The sequence below is a fragment of the Erithacus rubecula genome (assembly GCF_903797595.1).
Source record: "Erithacus rubecula genome assembly, chromosome: 2".
Taxonomy (NCBI): Eukaryota; Metazoa; Chordata; class Aves; order Passeriformes; family Muscicapidae; genus Erithacus; species Erithacus rubecula.
The window spans coordinates 64,686,547-64,707,760 of NC_136685.1; the positions used below are offsets into that span (position 1 = coordinate 64,686,547).

Genomic DNA, 21,214 nt, shown 5'->3' on the forward strand with positions numbered 1-21,214 from the left:
AAGGGGCAGCGGGGACCTGTGGCCAGGCTGTGCAATGGGGAGTGCTCAGCAGAGCCTCCAGGGCTCCCCAGGGGAGGTGGGGACTGGCTCAGGGAGAACTGCCATTCCTGGCCCTGGGGTCACGGACACTGCAGAGGCCAAAGGGACAGAAAGGCAGAGGGACACGAGGGCTGGCTCTGTGGCACAGGTCACAGAATCATCCGTGTTGGAAGGGACTCGGCAGGATCATCATTCACTGGCAGTGAATGGTCCGTGCCAGGCCCTGTCCTGCCTGGGCCGGGCTGGGCGCAGTGCGGCCATGGGGCACGGCCGGGGCTGCGGGCAGTGACGGGGCAGTGAGGGCAGCTGTGCCAGGGAGCAGCTGTTAGTGTGCTGCCGGCACAGCCATGGCAGCGCTGGGAGGCCAGCTGCGGTTTTGGCAGCGCTGGGAGGCTGGCTGCGGTTTTGGCAGTTGCCGGAGCAGTTGCTGCTGCAGTTGGAGGCTGCGCGTCCAGCCGCTGCCTTGCTCTGGCTGTAGCGGTAACTAAAGCTCATTCCTCGCCCCATTCCCCTGGCTGCACTGCTGACACCTGCCCTTCTCCCCGAGCCCGGGGGCTGTTCTGGCTGTGCAGGGCCCCAGGGCGCCGCTGTGGGTGAAGCTGGTGGGAGAAGGGGGCGTTACACAGCAGGGCCTGCTGCCAGTGGCACGCCCGTGGAGAGGCCCTGCGCCTCTCGCAGCCTGGGGCATCCAGGAAATTGCCACCATGTCCGTGGCCTCTGCTCAGGGTATTGTTGGGCCTTCACTTTTGGCCACCATCAGAGGCAGGGACTGGGCTAGAAGGAGGCCTTGAACGTGTGCGGCACATTTTTATCAAAAATAAGGGAACTTGAGGACTGATGAAGTAACACAACCAAGGTCACTACTGTACATTAGGATGCGCACTGTAAGATACAGTACATTAATCATCAGAGTTGGAGACTACACTAGACAAGCCCCACCACTGCACCAATCAGAGTTGAGCCATGAGCTCTGAGAATCAGACACTTTCTCTTCTGCAGTGAGATTTGCCTCTTTTTCAGCTGGCTTCACAATTAACCAGGATTTCTATAGCTCAAAAATATAAACATTTTTTCTTTATTTTTTCTTTAAATTTAAAAAAATTCCTTTAATTTTTTACTTCAATTTTATTTTAATTTCCTTTAATTTTTCCTTTAATTAATTTTCCTTTTAATTTCCTTAAATTTAAACAATTAATTTTAGTTTAATTACTATGTGTCTAGGTTTCCAAGCCTTTTGTTTTTTTAAGATGCTAAGAGACTTTCTAGGTCAGAAGGCTGACCCTAGCTTTATCACATTGCAGCACTGGGTGTAGTAAAAACCCCTAACACCAGAGTGAAAAAGCAGAACAAAAAAACACCCACTTATCAGATAAAGCAAAGGAAAAAAATTGATTTAGAGTCTGCTTCTACAGAAGGCCTCACTCCTCCAATATGGACAATTAATTATTCAAATAACTTGCAGACAAATAATAGAATTATTTCTAATTATTCTTGATTAGAGTCCTAGAACTGGGTGATAACATCTCGATATATGCACCATAAATGCAGGAGATATGGCCTACATGAGGATGAAATGTCATTTTTTTTTTTTCAGTTGATTCATTTTTGCTAGAGAAAAGGACTCAGAAAGTTTAATTTTCATGATCCTAAACAGAGGCTTGCTGACCTTGCTTTTATTAAATTTCTTTTTGCAAGTTAAGTAGTAGAACCTCTTCAGTTACGGAGGTGAAACTCACTGTTTTTTTAATGTTTAGGAAGGCTAAAAACACCTTAGAGTTGTGTGATTGACGTGCAAATAATGTGAGGGTGTATGTTTCCTTTCTACAAAATCAAGTCTGTAGTGCTGAGTAGGCTATTCCTAGGAGAATATAACCACTGGAGGAGCAGCAGTTAATTCAAAGTTAATTTGTTAATATCTCTCAGGATACAAATTTAAATTTCCTGTTTCCTTCTCCTGTACATTCAACTCTTTCTTATGATTGTTTAGTATTTAAAAATTTCAATGGTGCTTGGAAGATTTTAATATGTATCAGATAAACATCATAACTTGTTTATTTTTATTTTTTTACATCTTCGTTAAAAGCCATGACAAAGCTGCTGGGTCTGATTTTGCTACAGCAGAGGGTAGTGTAGGCTGGAGTTGACTGATGAAGTCAAAGCATTCTGCAAGCAAACTGATTGTAAAGGTCTTTGGTTAAGAACATTTTTATTAAAAATGTGCATTGATTTCAATGGTGTTACATCTGAGAAGATTGTATCTTCTTCCAACATGAGGGAGTGCTACATCTAAACAAAATGCATCCTGTCTACCAGCAGCTTGCAGTATTGACTAAATTCCTACAAAAGCAAGCAGAAACTCACTGCCAACTTGTCAAGATTGGAAGTATATCACAGCAAATTACTATTGCAGAAAAATTCTACTGGCTAGATGAGCTGTAGTTAATACTTAAATGACAAATACGTTTCTGTTTATTGATTTTCTTTGGGGTAACAAAGAAAAATCTCCCAATGCATTTACAAATATGCAATCACATTTTAATTTCTGTCCATTTTTATTGTAAGCATGTCAGGCTGCAGAAGTGAAACCCTTCAGGAAAGAGGTGAAAATAGATGAGACCTGTTGAAACTGCTTTTGCTTTCTCTTTCCTGCAGAAGCCTTTGCAGCGTGTACAATTGCCCCTTCACCAAAGCTCTTTGAGTCAAACCACAGGAGTTTAGGAGCTACATCTGCTCAGGTGGGAGAGGATCAGCAAATGAGCAGTGAGGAAGATTTCAACATTTCAGAAAATAGTGCCATGACCTCTGCTGGCAGAGGAAAGTTCTCGACTGATTTTAAGGCTCCGAGTAATGAAAACTTAGCTGCAAAGCACTCTCTGCAAAGAGGTTTCTCACTAAGCCATGCTAATCAAGAAGAAAAAGTAATTGCTTCTGAAATCTCTGGTGCTCTTGAAGTTACTGAGGAACCTCAGACACAGATTTTAAAACCTGATCTAGAGATACCACATCAAGCCAAAGTCACGTCAATACCACTATCTTTTTTCCCATCTAAACTACAGCAACTATTGTTGGCTGCAGAGAGAAAGGTCTCTGAAGAAAGGGAAGCTATGGAAACACAATCTGTAATTTACATATGGCCAGTAATAAAGATGCAAGAGAGTTCCAGATCCTTCTGGCACAATTTTTCAAAGTCTTTAATGCTAAGCAGACCAGACTTAACAAGACACTGTTCTAGTCCTGATGCAATTGAAGATGAGAAAACTTCCCAAATAACTTCAGTGAAAAAGCTTGCACAGGAAGAGCCAGATGGAAAGACAGCAAGATTCTATCCTCTTATTGTAAAGTCATCTAACAGCTATGTTTCAGAAATTTTAAAGTCACTCACCAATATCAAAAATAAGGATTATAAGAATATGTTAGCACTTTCATCTATTAGCCCTATTGGAGAGCAATGGGAAATTCCTCTCTTTAAGGGAAATGCTCTAATGATCTATAATGGTCAAGTCTACCTTCTATATGTAATGAAGCATGAAGATCTGGCAGCAGAAATGAAACTATCTGGCCACCATATGTTGTTTATGAAGACCATCGTTTGGCTCATCACGTGTCGTTCTGTCCGTAAACTAACATTCCAAGTTTCACATCCACTGTTGTTGGGAGAGGATGCTGTGAAACCAAACATAAAATGTCTTACAACCTGTGCTACTCCCACACTCCTAGAGAAAACATCAAATGAAACATGCTTCTCTTCACACACGATGACTACAATCTCTCAGCCCGAGAACTGCTCCCCTCTTGCTGGGGAAAGGCAGCAGGTGGTAAACCATGATGATCAGGTGAGTGTCTGTGTATGAATACCAAATTGCTCTCCTCTTAGACACAGCTGAATGCAAAGTGCATTATTCAGAATATTGATAACAGGCTGTGAGTGACCTGTTTTTTTTCAGTTTTTGTGGGGAAGCTAAACAGAAATGCAGCAGATATAATCACTGTAGAGGAAATCAAATTATGGCTTGCAGGCCTATAAGATTTTACTGTTTAAAATAAAAATAATTACATAAAGCTGAGGGAAAAAAAATGTCTTGACATATACCAATATTTTTCTAGTATTTGAACAGGACAAAAGCACTACAATCCATTGTTATTTAGAGAACAGTAGGGGAAAATTTATTATAATAGCAAGATATTTTCCAAGGGAGAAGGTTGGGTTTTTGAAAACAGGTGATGGGTGCCATCATGATAATTTTTTAAAGTAATAATGGAAGAATAGAGAAGGGTTGGTCTGCAAGATCCCTCTTGAATTAAATTCTTCTTGCCAAGCCACATCCCCAAGGTATGTGAGACTGTAAAAAAAAGCTGTGAGAATAAACTGGGGTGGGAAGAAAATGACTACCCAACACTCACTTCCTGATAGTCAAGTTCTACTCATTCCCATTTCAGTTCCTCTGCCAGACTGCATCTCCATCCAAAGAAGACTTGCAAAAAAGAAATGATGAAGAAGCACGTCGGGATAAAGACAAGGAAATAAGAAAGAAGTTTGGTCTTGTTAAAGGTGTAAGAGTTGTTCTCCACAGGCTAAGTGCCTCTGAGCTTAGGAAATGGACTGCTAAACCTTCTTCACATAAAAAGAAATGTAACCATTAGGACAGAAAACTGAGGGAAGTGGTACACATACTTACCTCTCTGTACACCAATATGGAGTATACTTCACCTCGAAGTATTTATTACACAACATTAGTATAATTGTCAAAATTTTTGAGCATTTAACCCCATAACATAAGACATTTTTAGTTGGAGAACCTCACCACAGCTACTTCAAAAATGTCAGGATCTGATACTTTCCCCCAGTCCCCCAGTACTTTCTCCAAAAACTGCAGATAGAATGCCAGCCACTGCTGAAGGATTTTCTGATTTTCTGCCTTCTCTTTGGCATGCATACAACTGCAACTGAAAGTAGAAAAGGTGCCTGCTGACCTTATACTTGTAGCAATGGTTTGTAGTCTATCTATGCCAACATGTCTCATAGGCAGAAATGGGAAACTCTTCATACCCATGCTGGGCTCTTTGAACATTGCTGTTCATTTCAAGTGAAGGTGCTGGAAGCACAAGCCACATGTTTATAGCCACTGACCTGCTTTTGAGAAAGTCTTGCCCCACGGCTTTGCTTAGAGTATTATTTGGCAGTTTTGCCTGTTATCATCAGAGCCTCTGGGAATACGTGTTTGCTTTCTCTAATCCCTGACATTTTTAAACTTTCAGTTCAGATTCCCCTCTTATGTCCATTTTGTATTTTTCTACAACAAAGCTCTTAAAATTTTTTCAGCAGATTTTTTTCCAGAATGCTGTATCATTTCAATGTTCAAGTTGTTACTCTGCAAACAAATTAGTGATCAATAATAAATCAGCATTTCTCCTTGATCTGTTTACTATCTTATATTCAGCACTAAGCTTCCTTTTCTGTCAACTGGATTTTAAGCCATCATCACCCAGCCTTCCCAAGATCTTTGAGAATGGTCTGGTTTTCTTGTCTCTGAATGGAAGCATGATTGGTGTACCCTCAGCATTCATGAAAATGTACTATATCTTCTTATGAAATATTTTGAGGTCAGATAGAGGAAAACTATCCATAGAATATATTAAAAAACACAGGTACAACTCCTAGATTTGGGATATTTTTTTTTCTTTTGTGCTAGTGCTGAAATGAAAGTAAGAAAATTAGTATTGACTGTAATTTCTCCTAAAATTTCCTTCCCACTAAATATGCCAAGGTAGACTCTTAGGATAAACAATTTTTTTTTGTGTTTCTCCATCTATACATGTTTTAATTTCTCAACATGTATTCCAGAAATCCAGAAGTAAGGTCAAATACCCAGCAAAATATTTATTGTTTGGCTGTTTTATATAAATGCTTCCACCTGCTGGACTGCTATTGAGAAGTTTCAGTTACACCAGTGTTATTAGTAGTTCTCATTAATCTCAACTATTATTGTGACTGCTTTTCAATATTTCCTGCTGCCTTTTCATTTGCAGAATACATTAATTTTGTTACATCCTGTCATTTCACACAGACTGAGTTCTTTGCATGGAGAGTCATTCAAGTAATAAAAAGATGTTGCATGTTCTTTAAGTTGTTGCTCTCATTTCTATCTTGCTCTGGTTTCTTTCATGAAAATTGAGCTCATGTAGAAGTTGTGACAGTGGGATTAACCTATGTTTGTTGAGTCTTGGTGGAGGACCTTTCAAATCCAAGTGACCTTGGCTAAAGGGAACACTTGTACAAAATGTTTTGTTTCATATGCAATACAAGATTTACAAGAATAGTCTCAATAATAATAGCTATTATCAAAGGAACTGGAATATCCAGGAAAAAAGCATCATATTCCAACACGGAACTTAATGGAAGAATAGTTGGTAAGGCTATCATTAAATACATAATGCATCTATTATTCAATACATAAAGAATTCAAAGAGCAAAGAGGTTGAAGCAAGAGAGGAGTGGTAAGTAGATTACATCCACAGGGATAGAGTCCTTAATTTTCAATCACATGATGATGAAGTTGTTGAACTTAACAACCATTGTAGCTTCTAACCTAACCTTTGCTTCTGGCCTACATATTTTATGGATTTATAACTATAGATTTGTTGATTTAGAAACATATCTAGATTTTGGCAGAGTAATTTCCTTCCAACTACAGTGTCAGATTATTTGTTTCTGGAACTATATGCAACACCATCTGTTAAAACCTAGTCTGATTTACCCGGTTATTTAGAGAGAAACAGGGTTAGGAAACACATTAGGACTTTAAATGTAGGTGATTCCCTTCTGTGCTTCTCATTAGATCAATCATCATAATGCACTATTTTTGTACATTTCCTTTGTGTACAGAAACTCCACAAGTCAAGAAGCACAAGCAAGTTTAGATGAGAGGATAAAATCATCCAAGTTAGAACGGAGGACAGTCAGGAAAGGGGGTTTCCTGCTAACAGGAAACTTAATTTTTTCAGAAATTAGTTTCAGTCTGAATTAGATGAAATTTTTTTTATTCTTCCCAGTTCTCCAGTCAGCAGGAAGCTGCTCAGACACTGGAATGGCTCAGCTAAACTCCCCCTAATACCAACAGCAAAGCCAGGTATCAGCATCACTGAAGACTGGGGCTTCCCAGACTCCCTGACCCCTTGGCCAGTCTCCCAGGGGATGGCTGTGTGGTTACTGCAAGACTCTGGACATTCAGCAAAAGTTCACCAAGTACAAGAAATTTTAGACTCTAAAACATGGACTCTATTTAAAAAAAAATTGTTCCATGAGGAAACTTTAAATCTACTCTTTTCATCTGGAAGCTCTGTGTAAGGCACCAGTTTCCATAACGCAGAAGAGAAAGGCAGTGGGTAAATAACCTTTTGTGCAGTGGTGATGGCACTAAGAACAATGGGAATTGAAGTTTCAATTTATGGAAATTCCCGCAATTTACTTGAGTGTCAGGAATATTTTTGTGGCCTCTCTTCAAGTGTGATATTTTGAGAGTGGCTGAGCTTCAGCTAGCTGCACTCCAAAACCACTGGCCCATATGAGACAGTGCCCAAAGACATCTTACTGTTTCTTTTGCTCCTTAGTAACACAAGAAATTTTCCCCTGCTCAGGGTGGAAACCATGGCAAGATGCTCCTTTTGTACAGGGTATGTTTTGCACCCAGCACAAGAGGGGTCTTTAGCACTCAGCTGACATTAACAAGAAGAAAATACAAATACCTCCTCCCATCAGTTAAAACCATTATCAACATATATCATTCTGTAACAGGTGGTTATTCAGCTATACTATTTTTGAGATATAAGGGATTTTTTTGTTTAATTAGCGGTCCAGCTCTGGGGTAAGAATATTACTCATTGATAGGAGAATGAGGTCTAGCAGATTTCTGGCTGTGAAGCTAGGCAAAATTTAAGGTATTTGTAATCTTGACAGAGGTATTCAGAAATATTACAATATGATACTTCTAGTACTTTTAGATTTTCCAGTACACTCCAAAAAGGGACAGCTACCCTGCTAGGCAATTTTCCTAAATAAACCATTCCCAAACCTTGGGCTGCAGCACATACATCTTTGAACTTGCATCTGATATGCTGTATTGTGCAAAAAAATGTTTTGTGTCACTTAAAGACCTTAATACAGGCAGACCTCTTACAATCCTACTTTCTACTGCCATCTGGTAGAAAAAAATATTACTCATTGCATGCTTGAAGCCCAAGTCATTCTGGAACACACTCATATTTTGTTCGTATCTTTCTGGAAGTTCAGTGACCATAGGGAATAAACTCCCAGGCTCTAAATGGTTTTCTGCCTATCAGGCAAACACAAATGTCCCCTATAGGTTTGCACAGAGCCAGAGGCTGACTGAAGTTTTTTGAGTTTTCATTACAGTCTGTCAGTGTGGTTAAAGTGAGAACACATCTTATATGGAAAACTCCACCTTCCCCCTCTGCTGACTTGCTTTTCATATGCCTGAGTCAGCACTGATTGTGGAAACTGAAACCTCCCATTTTATTTTTTTAAATAACCCTGAAAGGCCAATCAAACAGTATGCAAAAATCTTATAACTCGGACACTCAAATTTAGAAACAGGGACAACAACTTGTATCTAAATCAACAGTCTTATCTGGAAGCTGCAAAATAGCAGGGCAAACTGCATAAAGGCAGGCTACTTCTTGTTGCTTAATTTGACATCCAAGATAAAAAATATTTGGTTTCAACTATTATTTATGAGAAGAAAAATCAGTGTTTTGTTTTTCCACTGCAGGAACATTTATAAAGATAAGTAGTATGTCAGACTAGGTGAACAGGGGATGATTGTCCTTTTCTTAAGTACCAGGATGAAGGATCATTGGATTAAACTAACAACCAGAAGGTTCAGAATAAACAAATGGAGATGGTTCCTCAAGCCACATGTCTTAGGAATCACTGCTAGCAGTCTTTTGCAAATACTTAAGTTTATACCAGTGTGAATTAAAAAGGCTATTGGACAGGGTCACAGAAAGATGTGTGAGGATATTAACTGCTATCCCTGGGTGAGGAAATTATTGCACATCAAAAGGCAGAGGGTGGACAAGTATAACTGCATGTTCTCATATGCTCCCTTAGACATTTTAGTAATGCTAGGACAAAAAAGCTTAGGTGAGACCAAAGATCCATTTAGCCCCATAGTGTGCTCTCAACTTTGGTTGGTAGTGAAGGCATGGTTTGAAGGCAGCGCTGGCTACAGGTGGCCACTGATCCTGGCCACAGCCACAAACTGGAAGGCCCCTGGACTGAGATGTCAGTGATGCTGCATAAAGGTCACTGCTGCCACCAGCAAGACACCCGAAGCAGAGAAAGAAGAGAGACACCAACCTGGCATCTGCACTGAAGTAACTGTGGGTCAGCCAGGAGACTCACTGGTTTGTGCAATGTACACAGTTCTCAGAAACATGAAAAATAACACATGGTAAACCTTTTCCTGGATGAATATTTCTCTTGCATAATTACTAGGTGTCCGAATAGATTTCAGTCTCCTTGAATTTCTTCTTTATTCAAAGCAATCAGACAAAAATTACCAAGTCCATAATGTAAAAGTACATGCACAAGTCATAACATGCAATTGTAGCTTTTAATGGAGAAATTAACTTCTCAAAATCATTCTTCTAGAGAGAATATTCATAGGATATCCCCAGTTCTGAGCATAGTAAATCATAATATCCACTTCTTTCTCTTTGGATTTCAAGATACTAAGCATAGTCCAAATGAGGACAAAGTAATACTGTGCTAATCACTGCACTAAGTACAAATGAGAAATTGGACACTTCTTTTTTTGTAGATAGCTGAAAGTCCCATCAGAAGTGAAAGAGGCTCCAAAGGCACCAGGATGGCTATGACACAGCTAGGAAGTTAGTTCAGAGTCTCAGATTTCAGTCCTCACAAAAGGCAAACCCTTCTTGTGGTAATTTTTCACTGGTAGACAAAAATATCATTTTATAATGATCACTGCCTGGTGCCAGAATGCTGTGGCCAGCTCACAGTGGGCTGGAACCGGCCCAGGTTAGTTTCCTGTACTTGCAGTTATGGGAAACTAAAAAAAACAGAGCCATACAAAAGTGGCAAGATGGCCAGGTCAGTGGAGTTTAATGGTAAGAATATCTTCACCAGGTACCAAAGTGCATTGGAGGTTGTGCTGGTCTGAGAGAGGGACAGCAGTTTCATGTATCGGTGTCCTGGCTAGCGGGACGTCATGTGCGCAGGGCACGGATCCTGTTTAGGTAAAAACAAACTGCAAAAGATGTTCTGCTTGAGCAAAACCTCTCCTAAAAAGAGATTTAAGTCTTCATGGAGTAAGAGGAGTCAGTCTGGGCAGTTGGCTGCCTAGCTTTTCCTCTGTGAGTCCAGCTCAAGTAATTCTTGATTAGCAGCTCTCTCACTCCACTTCCTCTTCTTTGCCACATAATCATACTAGACACTAACTCACCACTCTGGAGATGTATCTTGGAGAGGCAAAAATATCTACTCATCTTTAGGCAGTTTGTCACCATCTGTCACCAAGCCCATTTCAGAGACAACTCCAGAAAGTTGGATCACAAAGTAGATTTAAAACCACATTACACATGAGAAACAAATGCTCTCCAGGAAACCTTTTTACAGGTCTAAATTATAAATCACTCCTTGGAAGAATTTTTATTTTGGAGAAGTGTTTGGTGAGATGCTGCATTTGACCACAGACAGCTGGGCTGTTTAATCATTTAGTATAATTTATTTCCATAGCAACTTACTTAATCCACTGTGCGTATCTGACTTCATATCTTCAGTGGAAAATAAGAAATAGCATACATACAAACATACACACACACATATACATATAAAATCTGTGTGTATAAGTATGTGCTTAGAATTACATATAAAAATACATATTTATGTATACAAGTATGCACACAAAAACTCTGCAATGTCTGATGTGATTAGAGCTTCTCATCTTACAATAAAGAAAATACAAGAGCAGAATTTACTCAGGTCACAGGAGATACAGAAATTTCAAGGGTAAGAGGTGTTCTTATGTTAATGGAACAGTTATTTTCAGATTTTGCACTTAACAGTTGCGTGGAGTCAGTGCTACATAAGGGATGGGGACAAGAGTCAATCTGAGTAATTTGGTTTGATTTTCCACGGTAAAAAGTGATGCAAATGCATGCCTCAGCTTGGCTTGGTTTCCCTATATGCTCTTTGTGATACATGGAAACACACTTCAGTATTTATATTTCAGGATAATATTTAACATAATTCAGTGTAGCAAGACACTGATCACATAGATGTAAGAAAGCCAGTATATGAAGAACTAATGGAAAAAGGAAAAGCTTGAAGTAGAGAATACTATAAACTCAGAAAAGCACCTGATGAAATATTTAAGAATGTACTGAAACAGAGTAACAAGGGAAACACTTGCTTTTTCTATTTAAAAGTTTAATGTGTCCTTATGCAGTCTGATCACAGCCTTCTTTGAGTTGTTTGGTTTGAACAAAAGTCCCCAGTCTGGAAGCAGAGATAGTTTCAGACATGAACACCTCTGACTGCTGAGCTCAAGAGACTTTGGTAGCAGCCTAAGATGTCCATCATGCTGGTGCAAACAGCCAAGTGTGCATATGAGCAGAAGATTTACACTTGTCAGAAGGGTCCATGGACCTAACACTTGTTCACAACTGCTTGTGGGCAACTCCCGTGGCTCCCTCTGGACCTTTTCCTGAGTGTGTTTCAGCCTTGTGTTTGAGAGATCCTCTTTAAAACTAGAGGAAAATTTACACTTGGTGCTTGTCCTCTATTAAAAATTATGCTACTTGGGTGCAGTAGAAACTAAAGTGACACTATCCCATGCATTTGCTCTAAAGGTCTTTGTCACAGACAAACTGGTATGAGATACTGACATTATGAAGGATCCATATCAGAAACCTAGCATTGAATGACCCAGATGACACTGAGTCATTTGATCCTTATGTATGGGCTTCCTGAGGTTACCAACAAGAACCATTCAGTATTCCACAATTACCAGCTACCACATCTATTTTTTTTAAATCTTTTTATGGGTGAGACTTACATCCTATCTCAGATCTGCCTTACCTAATCTTTAATTTAAAACATGGGGAAAATTCCTCTTCAGCAGTATTTCCCATGCAGGATTCTTATTGTTCTGAGAGTCTCCCTTACAAACCCTGAGGTGTCAGGGCAAAGGCTGTTCTCTGGTGCAGGCAGCCACTCTATGGCCAGAGTCACCAGCAGTAACAACTGCAGATCTATTACTGACCTCGGCTCTTGTCAGCTGCAGTGTGAATCTGGCATTGCATTGCTTCTCAAGATGCTGTGGGAAAGAGGACAGAGACCTGAAAGCATACAGGTAGTGAAAGTCACCTGCTTTCCAAATGCAAGAGTTTCCCTCTCCCTCTCTCCACTGGCCATACACAGCACCTAAGAAAACAAGGCTCTGGACCTCATCGTCCCCAGTTAGATTCCTGAAGTAGAGAGTTTTGAGTATCAGCTAATGTACAGGTTTGGGCTATGATTTGCGATAATCCCATATCAGTCCATAGCACTTGTCAGCATTTTTATATCCAATAAATTGTTTGCATTTCTCCAGAGCCTCGTTCATAGCACACGAGTAAGAGCTGAGCTCTGCAATGCATTTGTTATGCAGCCAAGTACGTGATATGGCTCAGGGGCTTGGCCAGCCTCCCAGGACTTAAGATCACAGAACTCTGTAGAGCCACCAAGAATAGTTATCTGGGGGTCCCTCTTAGAAAATAGCTGAGCAACATCCCTCTTTTTACATACATTAATCTTGGCATTTTTCCTAACAACTTAGAAAATTCCCTAAAAAAAGATTTCTGAAACCAAGTAACAGTCTTGACACTGTAGAGAAGGAATCTAATCTTTCCTTTATACTTAGACTTTTTTTTCTACAGTGTTTGGATTTAGACCTTCTAAGCCTTAGACATTTCTGATTAAATAATTTAAAAGGGTCTTCAAGTCCTGAGACACACAGTTTCTGAGTACCTAAATGGGGGCACCTTAAGAGTCCTGATTTTCTTTAAGGATAGAACAATTTCCCAGTAGGGATCAGGCCTCTTAAACATCCATCTGAGAAAAGAGATATCTAAGGAGTCCCAGTCACTCTTGGAAACTCTGGCACTGCTCTCCTGATGAGGCTTTCAACCCTGCGAGCTTGACTCTCTTGACCTTTCTGTCAGAAGGGTCAAACAATAAAGCTCCCAGCTTCACAGGGACATGTTGAAGCTATTTTTAAAATCCTCTACTGTCTGTCAGTTACAACACCATTTCTGAAGGTTAAAATAGCAACCAGTTTCCAGTATCTACAAACCAAAACCCAACGGACACTTTTGGCATTGTCTGACACATTCTTGGGAGCCTCAACAGAGAGGCCAGGGAAAGTCTGTACATAAAGCCAAAGACATCCTATCTGAAAAGAACTGAACTATGCTGGTTGAAAAACTTTAAGCCCTATGGGGAAGGAAAACCACTTCAAATAATATTATGATCATATTTGGACAAAGAGTAACTTTTATATCCATATTTGCAGAGCAAGTGATGCTGTTGCTTCTTACCAAGGCACCAGCACCAAGACCTGTACTCATAGTAGGAGCATTACTAAAACCAGCAAACCAGAGTGCAAATGTTCTACCAAGCAGACACAATAAGATAAGCAAGAAGTTTTGTCCCATGATTCCAGTCCACAAGAAGAGCACTGCTTTAGTTTCTCAAAGAGTTGATCAAGGAAATTGCCTAGGAACAACAACATCAATTCTGTTTTATCTGTAGACATAAAACATAATACATTACATCTTAGTAATGGCAACGAGAGCAGATGATAGGAAAGGAAGATCCAAAAATGTTTTTCCCTTTTCAACATTTGTCTAGACCTTGGGTTCAGCCCCTGTAGGACAAAAAGCCAGTGAACCACTGGTACAGCAGGAAACAGAAAATCAAAGAGGTACTTGTAGGCACCTAGACAAAGAGGTTGCCAGCTCACACCAACTTTTTCTCAAAAAGAGTCACTGATTTATTTCTGGCTTTATATCTAGTCAGAATCAGCAGTCTGAGCAGCCCTTATTGAAAAATACTGAGAATTTAGGTCTCAAATTTTTGTAAAATTTAAAATGCTAAACCAGGAGCACTTACAATGTGAAAGACCTTAAAGACTTCTGAGGATACTCCTCTATAGCTCAGATCTTTCAGTATGGTTGAAAATCTATCTAATTAATATTGAGAGTGATTTAAAAAATTTAAGTGAAAGATAGAGAACTTGAGAATCCAAATACTAGCATAAAGAAACTTTTCTGTCACAATGAGCTGAACACCAGGAATATAGGTAAATGTAAGAAAGAGAGGTGACATTTATTGAGTCTAACTGAAGTTTCTTTTGCAGAAGAGACATTTTAAAATCAAAATCTCAAGCTCTGGTACAAAACATTCATGTAATCTCTGGTTTAAAAGTAACATAACTATTTTCTAATCCTTGTGGCTACACAAAAAAAAAAAAAAAAAAAAAAAAAAAGAATCAGAATTATGGTCTAAGTTCAATATAAGCATTAAAAAATCAAGAGACAAAGACACAAATGTACATATAAACCCTGGCCAATCAACTGAGAAATACCACTGCTAACCTTTGAACTTATCTCAGCATTTAGAAATAAGTTTATAATCTGAGTTTTATTAGTGGGTAAGTTTGGACCAAAATCAGAAATAGAGTACTAAGCAACCCCTTAAACATAATAAATCTCCAGCTAGCTTTTTGGTATAAGGACATATGAATTCAGAAATTTAGTTACTGGTACACAATTCCTTCAGGCTTATTCACAAGAGTGGGCTTGCTTCTGTGTCACAGGAGGAGGCACAGACAGATTCAGAGTTGCATAAGGGAAGAAGGAAGCAAAGGATTCCCTAACTGCAACTACCTGTGTTCAGGAAGCGTGCAAATATTTAGGATGACTCTTTTAAACCCCATTAAATTGGCTGGCTGAGCCTGACTGCTTGAGGGCTCTTCAAAACCTCCTGACTATTTTCACTTACAGACAGCCCTCATGAAAACATGTATATAAGATAACTATGTGCAATACTGTAGAACTTCACAGGCTTTTGCAGGGCGACAAACAAGCCCTCATTTTGCCAAGTCACATATTTTCCCTAGAACATCATGCTGCAGTTTTAGTTGGGTTTCATGCTATTCAGTTAGGTTGCTTAAATAAATAAATCTCAACCCCTCTAGCACTGTATCATTCATATTTAAATTGTTCATCTACAGTTAACTTGACCCTCACTTCCATAGTAGCTCACAGATCCAGCCGAAAGCAGTGCAAGTCTCACAGCACTTGGAAAAAGGAGATGACTGCTTTTGGCTATGTTGTTGAGTCCCTGGGACACATTGGAGAGTTTGAGAGTACTTGCAGAGAATATCACTTCAATACGGAGACAAGGGATACATGAGAATTCAGCTACACAGCTGCAGACCTTGGGCTTTGAAAGAGGCTGTGAACGTGGCAATGAAACTGGGCTAGATAAGATATGGGACTCTGAGTTCGTACTTTAATGTTTGGGGACTTACAGGATAAGTGTTGGCTTTGGACATTCAAGGAGGTAGAAAAAGTATAATAATTCCCTTTGGTCCTTCAATTTCTGTATCAATAGGATCCTCTGAGTACTCCATTCTCTACACAAAATTGGTCTATCAATTAATTATGTGCATGTAAAAAAAACTTCCAAGGGAAAGGAAGTAAGAAGGAACAGATTCCACAGCTAGGTCTGAAACTGGATATTTCACTGCAGAAGCAAGAGTAGGTGCTATGCAGACGCATTAGGCATCTCATTCTGTCTACCTCTAGAAAATATGGTACATTTACATTATTAGTTAGCATATGTTAACTAAAGCTAGGTTTTTGCTCATTCTTAGCTCTCACAGACATTAGAGCCATAACTGATCACCAGGCTTGCTGGGAATTCATCTTCTTTGGCTCACCTTCTTATTAGGTATTCACTTTTCTCTCTAGATGCTGCCATAGGAGTTTATGAACATGAAAAGAAATCTCTCCCCTCTCACCTCTCCCTGCAAGCAGGGCTGGTGTAGTCACACTTTCATATTTAATCTGCAGTGAGAGGTGACACAGGAAGCAGAGCACTGATGTAGCAGGTTCCCTCCTCTTTACACAAAGTTGATCACAAATCTTTCACATCATCCTGTCTCCTACAGGCTTTGTTTGTGTGCTGTCCATGCTGTTTCTTTACCCTTCAAATTATTCCCCTCTTCCTTAAATACAACTTACCATACTGAGTTATGGCACTATGTCAATTCTGTGGCACACATCCTCCTTCACTCAGGCTTCCTCACCTCTGCTCAAAAGACCTTCAGCTAGACCCAGCTACTTAAGCCAGCCCATGGGCTTACCTGCCCAGATGCAAAAATCAAATCGTAGGGATGAGCTGTACCCAAACCATTCCAGCGTAGGCTCAAGGCCTTTCTCAAGGTTCAGAGCTCTTGCTGATGAGTCACTCAAATCCAAGTGTCTACTCTGCACAATAATATTTGTGCTGCCATGTGGGGGAGCTTGTGCTGTGCTAATGCTCATCACTTCCAGATCAAGAGAAAAGGACAGCTCAGTAGCTTTAAGAACTGCAGCCACTAGAAACTCTGTTCTGGAAAGGCTGGTTGAAAAACCTGACACAATCATATATGGTATACACACACCTTGTTAAAGATGCTCCTTTTCAAAACGAGCTTGACTGACAGTCATTGACTTTGCCTTGACAAAGCAGGCAAATCCATAGCTTATAAACCATAACTCATAAAAATTTGCAACTTCGAGTTGCCCTTAGCATGGTAAAATAATAGAATTTAAATTGGAAAAGACCTGCAAGATCCTCCAGTCCCTCCATTAATTAGCATGGTAATATCCACTAAACTATGTCCCTAAGTGCCACATCAACTATATCTTGATCAGAATGATAGGTCAAGTAAAATGAAAATTCCTATATTTTAAAGGGATAAGTAAAGCAAACAAGTAATGAGGATCGGTTCCAGACCCTCACTGAGATGATTAATAAACACAACCATCAGACTGGAGTCAACTGTATTCCTTACTGAGCCGTGTTAGTTTTCAAAGCCATCTTGACAGCTGAAGTAAAAGCAGGTGAACCAGGAATCCAAAAGGCAAGGAACCTGTCTGATCATATTTACCACAGAGATGGACTCGGAGTCTGTTTGAAACCTCTTAAAGTCACAGCTGTGCATCAGAGACAAAACCCGAGTTTAAATTCAGTTCTCAAGTCATTCAAGAATTAAACAATCGGTAGCCTGAGGAGATGAAAAATAACGGGTGGCGGGGCGGTTGGATTTTTATGTGGAGGTGGGTTGTTTTGGTTTTTGGGGTTTTTTGTGTACGTGGGGTAGGTAGTCTCGTTTTCTTTTAAAATCAAAGAAATAGTCTGAAAGCGGTTTGTCGGTACGAAGAAGGCTGGCCATGTGGATAGGGGGCAGTCCAGCCTCGAGCTGCACCCTCGAAGCGCTGGCCAAATCCTCGCAGGCAGAGCAGCTCTCCGGGCGGTGCCTCCCATCGCGGCAGCGGCCGGGCACAGCGCCGGGGCGGGGGCGGGCTCGGCAGCTGCCCGCGGCCCCGGTGCGCTCCTGGTCCTTGTCCGGGCGCTCCGGTCCCGGTCCCGGTCAGGTCCCGGTCCGAGCGCAGCGGCAGCCCCGAGGCGGGAGGATGCGGGCGGCGCCCGGGGCGCAGCCGGACCGGCCCTTCAAGCTGCGGAAGAGTCTCGGTAGGGGCGCCGGGGCGCGCAGGGGCTGCGGGGGGCACGGAGGGGCTGCGCGCACACCTAACGCTTCTCTTCTCTCCACTGCTCCGCAGCCACCCGGCGGGAAGAGGTAGCAGGGATCCGAGCCAAGTTCCCTACAAAAATCCCGGTAAATCTCTGCTTTGTTATCCGAGGCTGTTGCCGCTGTTTAAGGGAAGAAGCGTGTGAGGGGAGGGAAAGGGACCTGGATATTTTAGAGTTTGCTAAGTGTGACTCTAATTAAAACAGGTAATTGTTGAGAGATACCAGAAAGAGAAATACCTTCCTCTCTTGGACAAAACCAAGTTTCTGGTTCCCGAGGAGCTGACCATGGCACAGTTCATAACCATCATCAGGTGGGTAGTGGACACTGCTGGGTTGGAGCTGCAGCTGGGGTGGCTGCTCTTCCCCAGGAAGGTATTTCCTAGTGTGCTGATGGGGACACCTTGCTGCCTTTGGTGACTAGGAGGTTAAAAGTGTTGGTCATGTAATGGCTTCTTGCAAGTGTTCAAAGACAATCAACAGAAGTTTTCACAGGTGCACTTGGGGGAAAAATGTGGGGTTTTTTTGATTCACGGTCCCCTCCTCCCTAACTGTAGTGAGAAAAGGCTATACAAGACTTGTTCTGCTCTCTTCCTGCCTCACAGACTGGTTACTGGGGCCCTGTGATCTTGTTCTGCTTATGACTGTCACTGCCTTGTTCTCTTACTGCACCTAGTTGAACTTAAGTTCAAAGCAGCTCTTGAATGAAATGTGCTGCTAAATTGTTCTTTATGAAACATTGCAGCAAAGAAGTGTCCCGAAATATTTAGGGGTAATTTCTGCCAAAATATGAAGAAAAAATATGAATAAAATATGTTTTTCAGCACGCTTATTTAAGTATAGAAAACGTTCTGTCTAGATTATAACTTCTGGAAAAGATGCTTTTGGCTCTTGGACAACTTAGATTGTAACCCGTGTATGTAATGTCTTTGTAAAGGACTTGTTTTTTGAAGGTAGGCTTTATAGTAAGTGTAACAGACTGGAGCTGGAATCCTTTACAAAATCTGCACTACAGAAGCTTTTGGTTTCTGTTCACACTTTTCCGTGGTAACTGGGAACTCCAAGTCCATTCTCAGTAGCACCTTTGGTGTAGCCATGTAAGCTTTTCCTCAGAGCACAGGCCTTTGAGCTTCCAGTTAACTTCCTGCTGATGGAGACATTAAAGCATGTAATAACATTACACAGCATTTATTGTACCTTCTTCATGCAACTGCTCTGCTTAATGTATGTCACAGACTGAAGTTGAAACCATATTCAACTTGCTAATGCTTAATCCTCTTTTTCTTTTCTCTTTTTCATTTAGAAGCAGGATGGCTCTGACAGCTACACAAGCTTTCTACCTGCTGGTGAACAACAAAAGCCTAGCCAGTATGTCCTTGACAATGGCAGAAGTGTACAGGGACTACAAAGATGAGGATGGCTTTGTGTACATGACCTATGCTTCCCAGGAGATGTTTGGATGCTTATTACCCACTGCCCAAGGAAAAACTATGGAATGCTTTCAGAAAACTTAAGATTGGGTTCATAGCTGCATAGTTTGCTCTGAATCATGCCTGACATGAACCTTGGAAATGGTCCTTCCAGTGTGAGCTCTTGAGCTCTCTGGTGGGAGCTATGACCCAAAAGCTGGCAGGACCAGCTTAAGACAGAAATGGTGGTACACTTTCCCTAGGTAATAACTTGGATATATATTTTTATATTTGAAGACACTATGGGTTAGGTTTTTTTTCCTTTTGAACTGCACCTCCACTGTTTTGCAATATCAGTCTTTGCTGTGTAACTGATTTTTAAGATTTCCTGAAAGCCTAAGTCTAAGAGTAAAATAAAGAACCTTTTAAGTATTGAGTTGAATGTTCTTTTTAATTTGGGAAAAAAAAAAACTGTAAAAATTTGTCTAGGAGAAGATATGATAATTTTGATACGATAATTTTGGATGAAACACTGTTTGCACAGCTACTCTGAATTTTTGAATGGAGTATCAGAGTTTGTGTCACCCATGAATAAAACTATAATTATGAAAGGTTCATTAAGGTAGGTATCTTATGTGAGAATTAAGTGGTGAATGTGAGATTAAGTAGTAGCCAGGGCAGTGTTGTTCAACACTGAATAGACTGTCAGCTGTTACAGAAAACACTGTAGTATAGATAACTGTTTGTTTAAATAAACAAACTGATTGCTAGTCAGCATAACTGAAATGCAGATAGCAGGACTTGAAGTGTAATCAAGTTTCAAGAATTATTTTCTTGCTGCTGAATTTTGCTAGCGTGGTCACTCTAGATACTGTCACATCCATCCCCCACAGGCACCTGCTTGCCAGGTACCCTGAAGGACTTCAGTGAGCCTTCTCTCAGCTGTAGAGCTAAGTCCAATGTACATTGTGATTAAGAGGTGTTCCAGTGTTTCTGGACAATGTTGAAAATATCAAAAATACCATGTAGTAAAATGTTGATCCATCTCAATATACAGGCTTGGTTCCTGTAAAAGTGTATTAAAGGAACACTTGACATGAGCCTTAGTCTGAAGTACAGCTCAGGCTGTCTTCTCTGCGTGTGAGGAATGTATTGGAAACCTGGAAATGCTCTGATCATGCACGATCAACTAAAAACACCAGGTAATTTAAAAATCTGTCACAGTTTGCAGTCAACCTCTGGCAGTCTCAGTTTAGGAATGGCCAAATTGTTACAGTATGATGCAATTCTTCAGTACTAAACTGCAGGATGATTAATGTAGGAATTACTAGGCTGCAAAGAAATAAGCATTGACAGTATTTAAGTTATGCATAAGGAAGGAATGTGTGTGTAAGCTTTTTGCAGTGATTCTCTTGCATTAATAATCTCTTGAAGTTCTGAGCAGAGCTGGGTTTGAGCCTCTAAACCAGGCGATTTAGAGGAATACCTGCTGTAGTGGAGGTGATGTTTGCCAAATTCATGAGCTGAGGAACAAAGAAATCATTGAACTGACCTTTGGAAAGGATAAGCTATGTTGGTATAGGCTATAAAAACGTGGGCTTTGGGATCCCAGAATCAGTTGCTTGGATCTATTTCACTTATGCTTGTAATGGAAACAGTTTCCACAGCACAAATCGAACTCAAATAGTCATTTGTCACCAGCCCTTCAGGGAAGCAGAGACACCTGCTTGGCAGGAGCACCACACAGAAATGCTGAACAGCTGTGAGAACCTTGGGGTGGGACGAGCAAGGGGAGACTTTTTGTGTTCAAGCTCTCTTGCCAGTCTAGCGTTGGGCTAATATTTTGTTTCAATGGCTCCTCTGTCTTCCTGTCTTGTGTGAT

At 40.7% G+C, this 21,214-nt stretch overlaps 2 protein-coding genes across 2 annotated transcripts; both read left to right on the plus strand.

Moving 5' to 3' along the window:
- Positions 1-386: 386 nt before the first annotated feature.
- Positions 387-6,158, plus strand: LOC306798727 (uncharacterized protein; the record flags this gene model as incomplete). Its single annotated transcript, XM_079298927.1, has 3 exons — positions 387-519; positions 2,692-3,872; positions 4,477-6,158. 3 exons carry the CDS (start codon positions 387-389, stop codon positions 4,678-4,680), a joined length of 1,518 nt encoding a protein of 505 aa, XP_079155053.1. The 3' UTR covers positions 4,681-6,158.
- Positions 6,159-17,744: 11,586 nt separating this feature from the next.
- MAP1LC3C (microtubule associated protein 1 light chain 3 gamma) lies at positions 17,745-19,764 on the plus strand. Its single transcript, XM_079326504.1, has 4 exons — positions 17,745-17,866; positions 17,956-18,011; positions 18,131-18,237; positions 19,227-19,764. Exons 1-4 carry the CDS (start codon positions 17,809-17,811, stop codon positions 19,435-19,437), a joined length of 432 nt encoding a protein of 143 aa, XP_079182630.1. The 5' UTR covers positions 17,745-17,808; the 3' UTR covers positions 19,438-19,764.
- Positions 19,765-21,214: the final 1,450 nt, after the last annotated feature.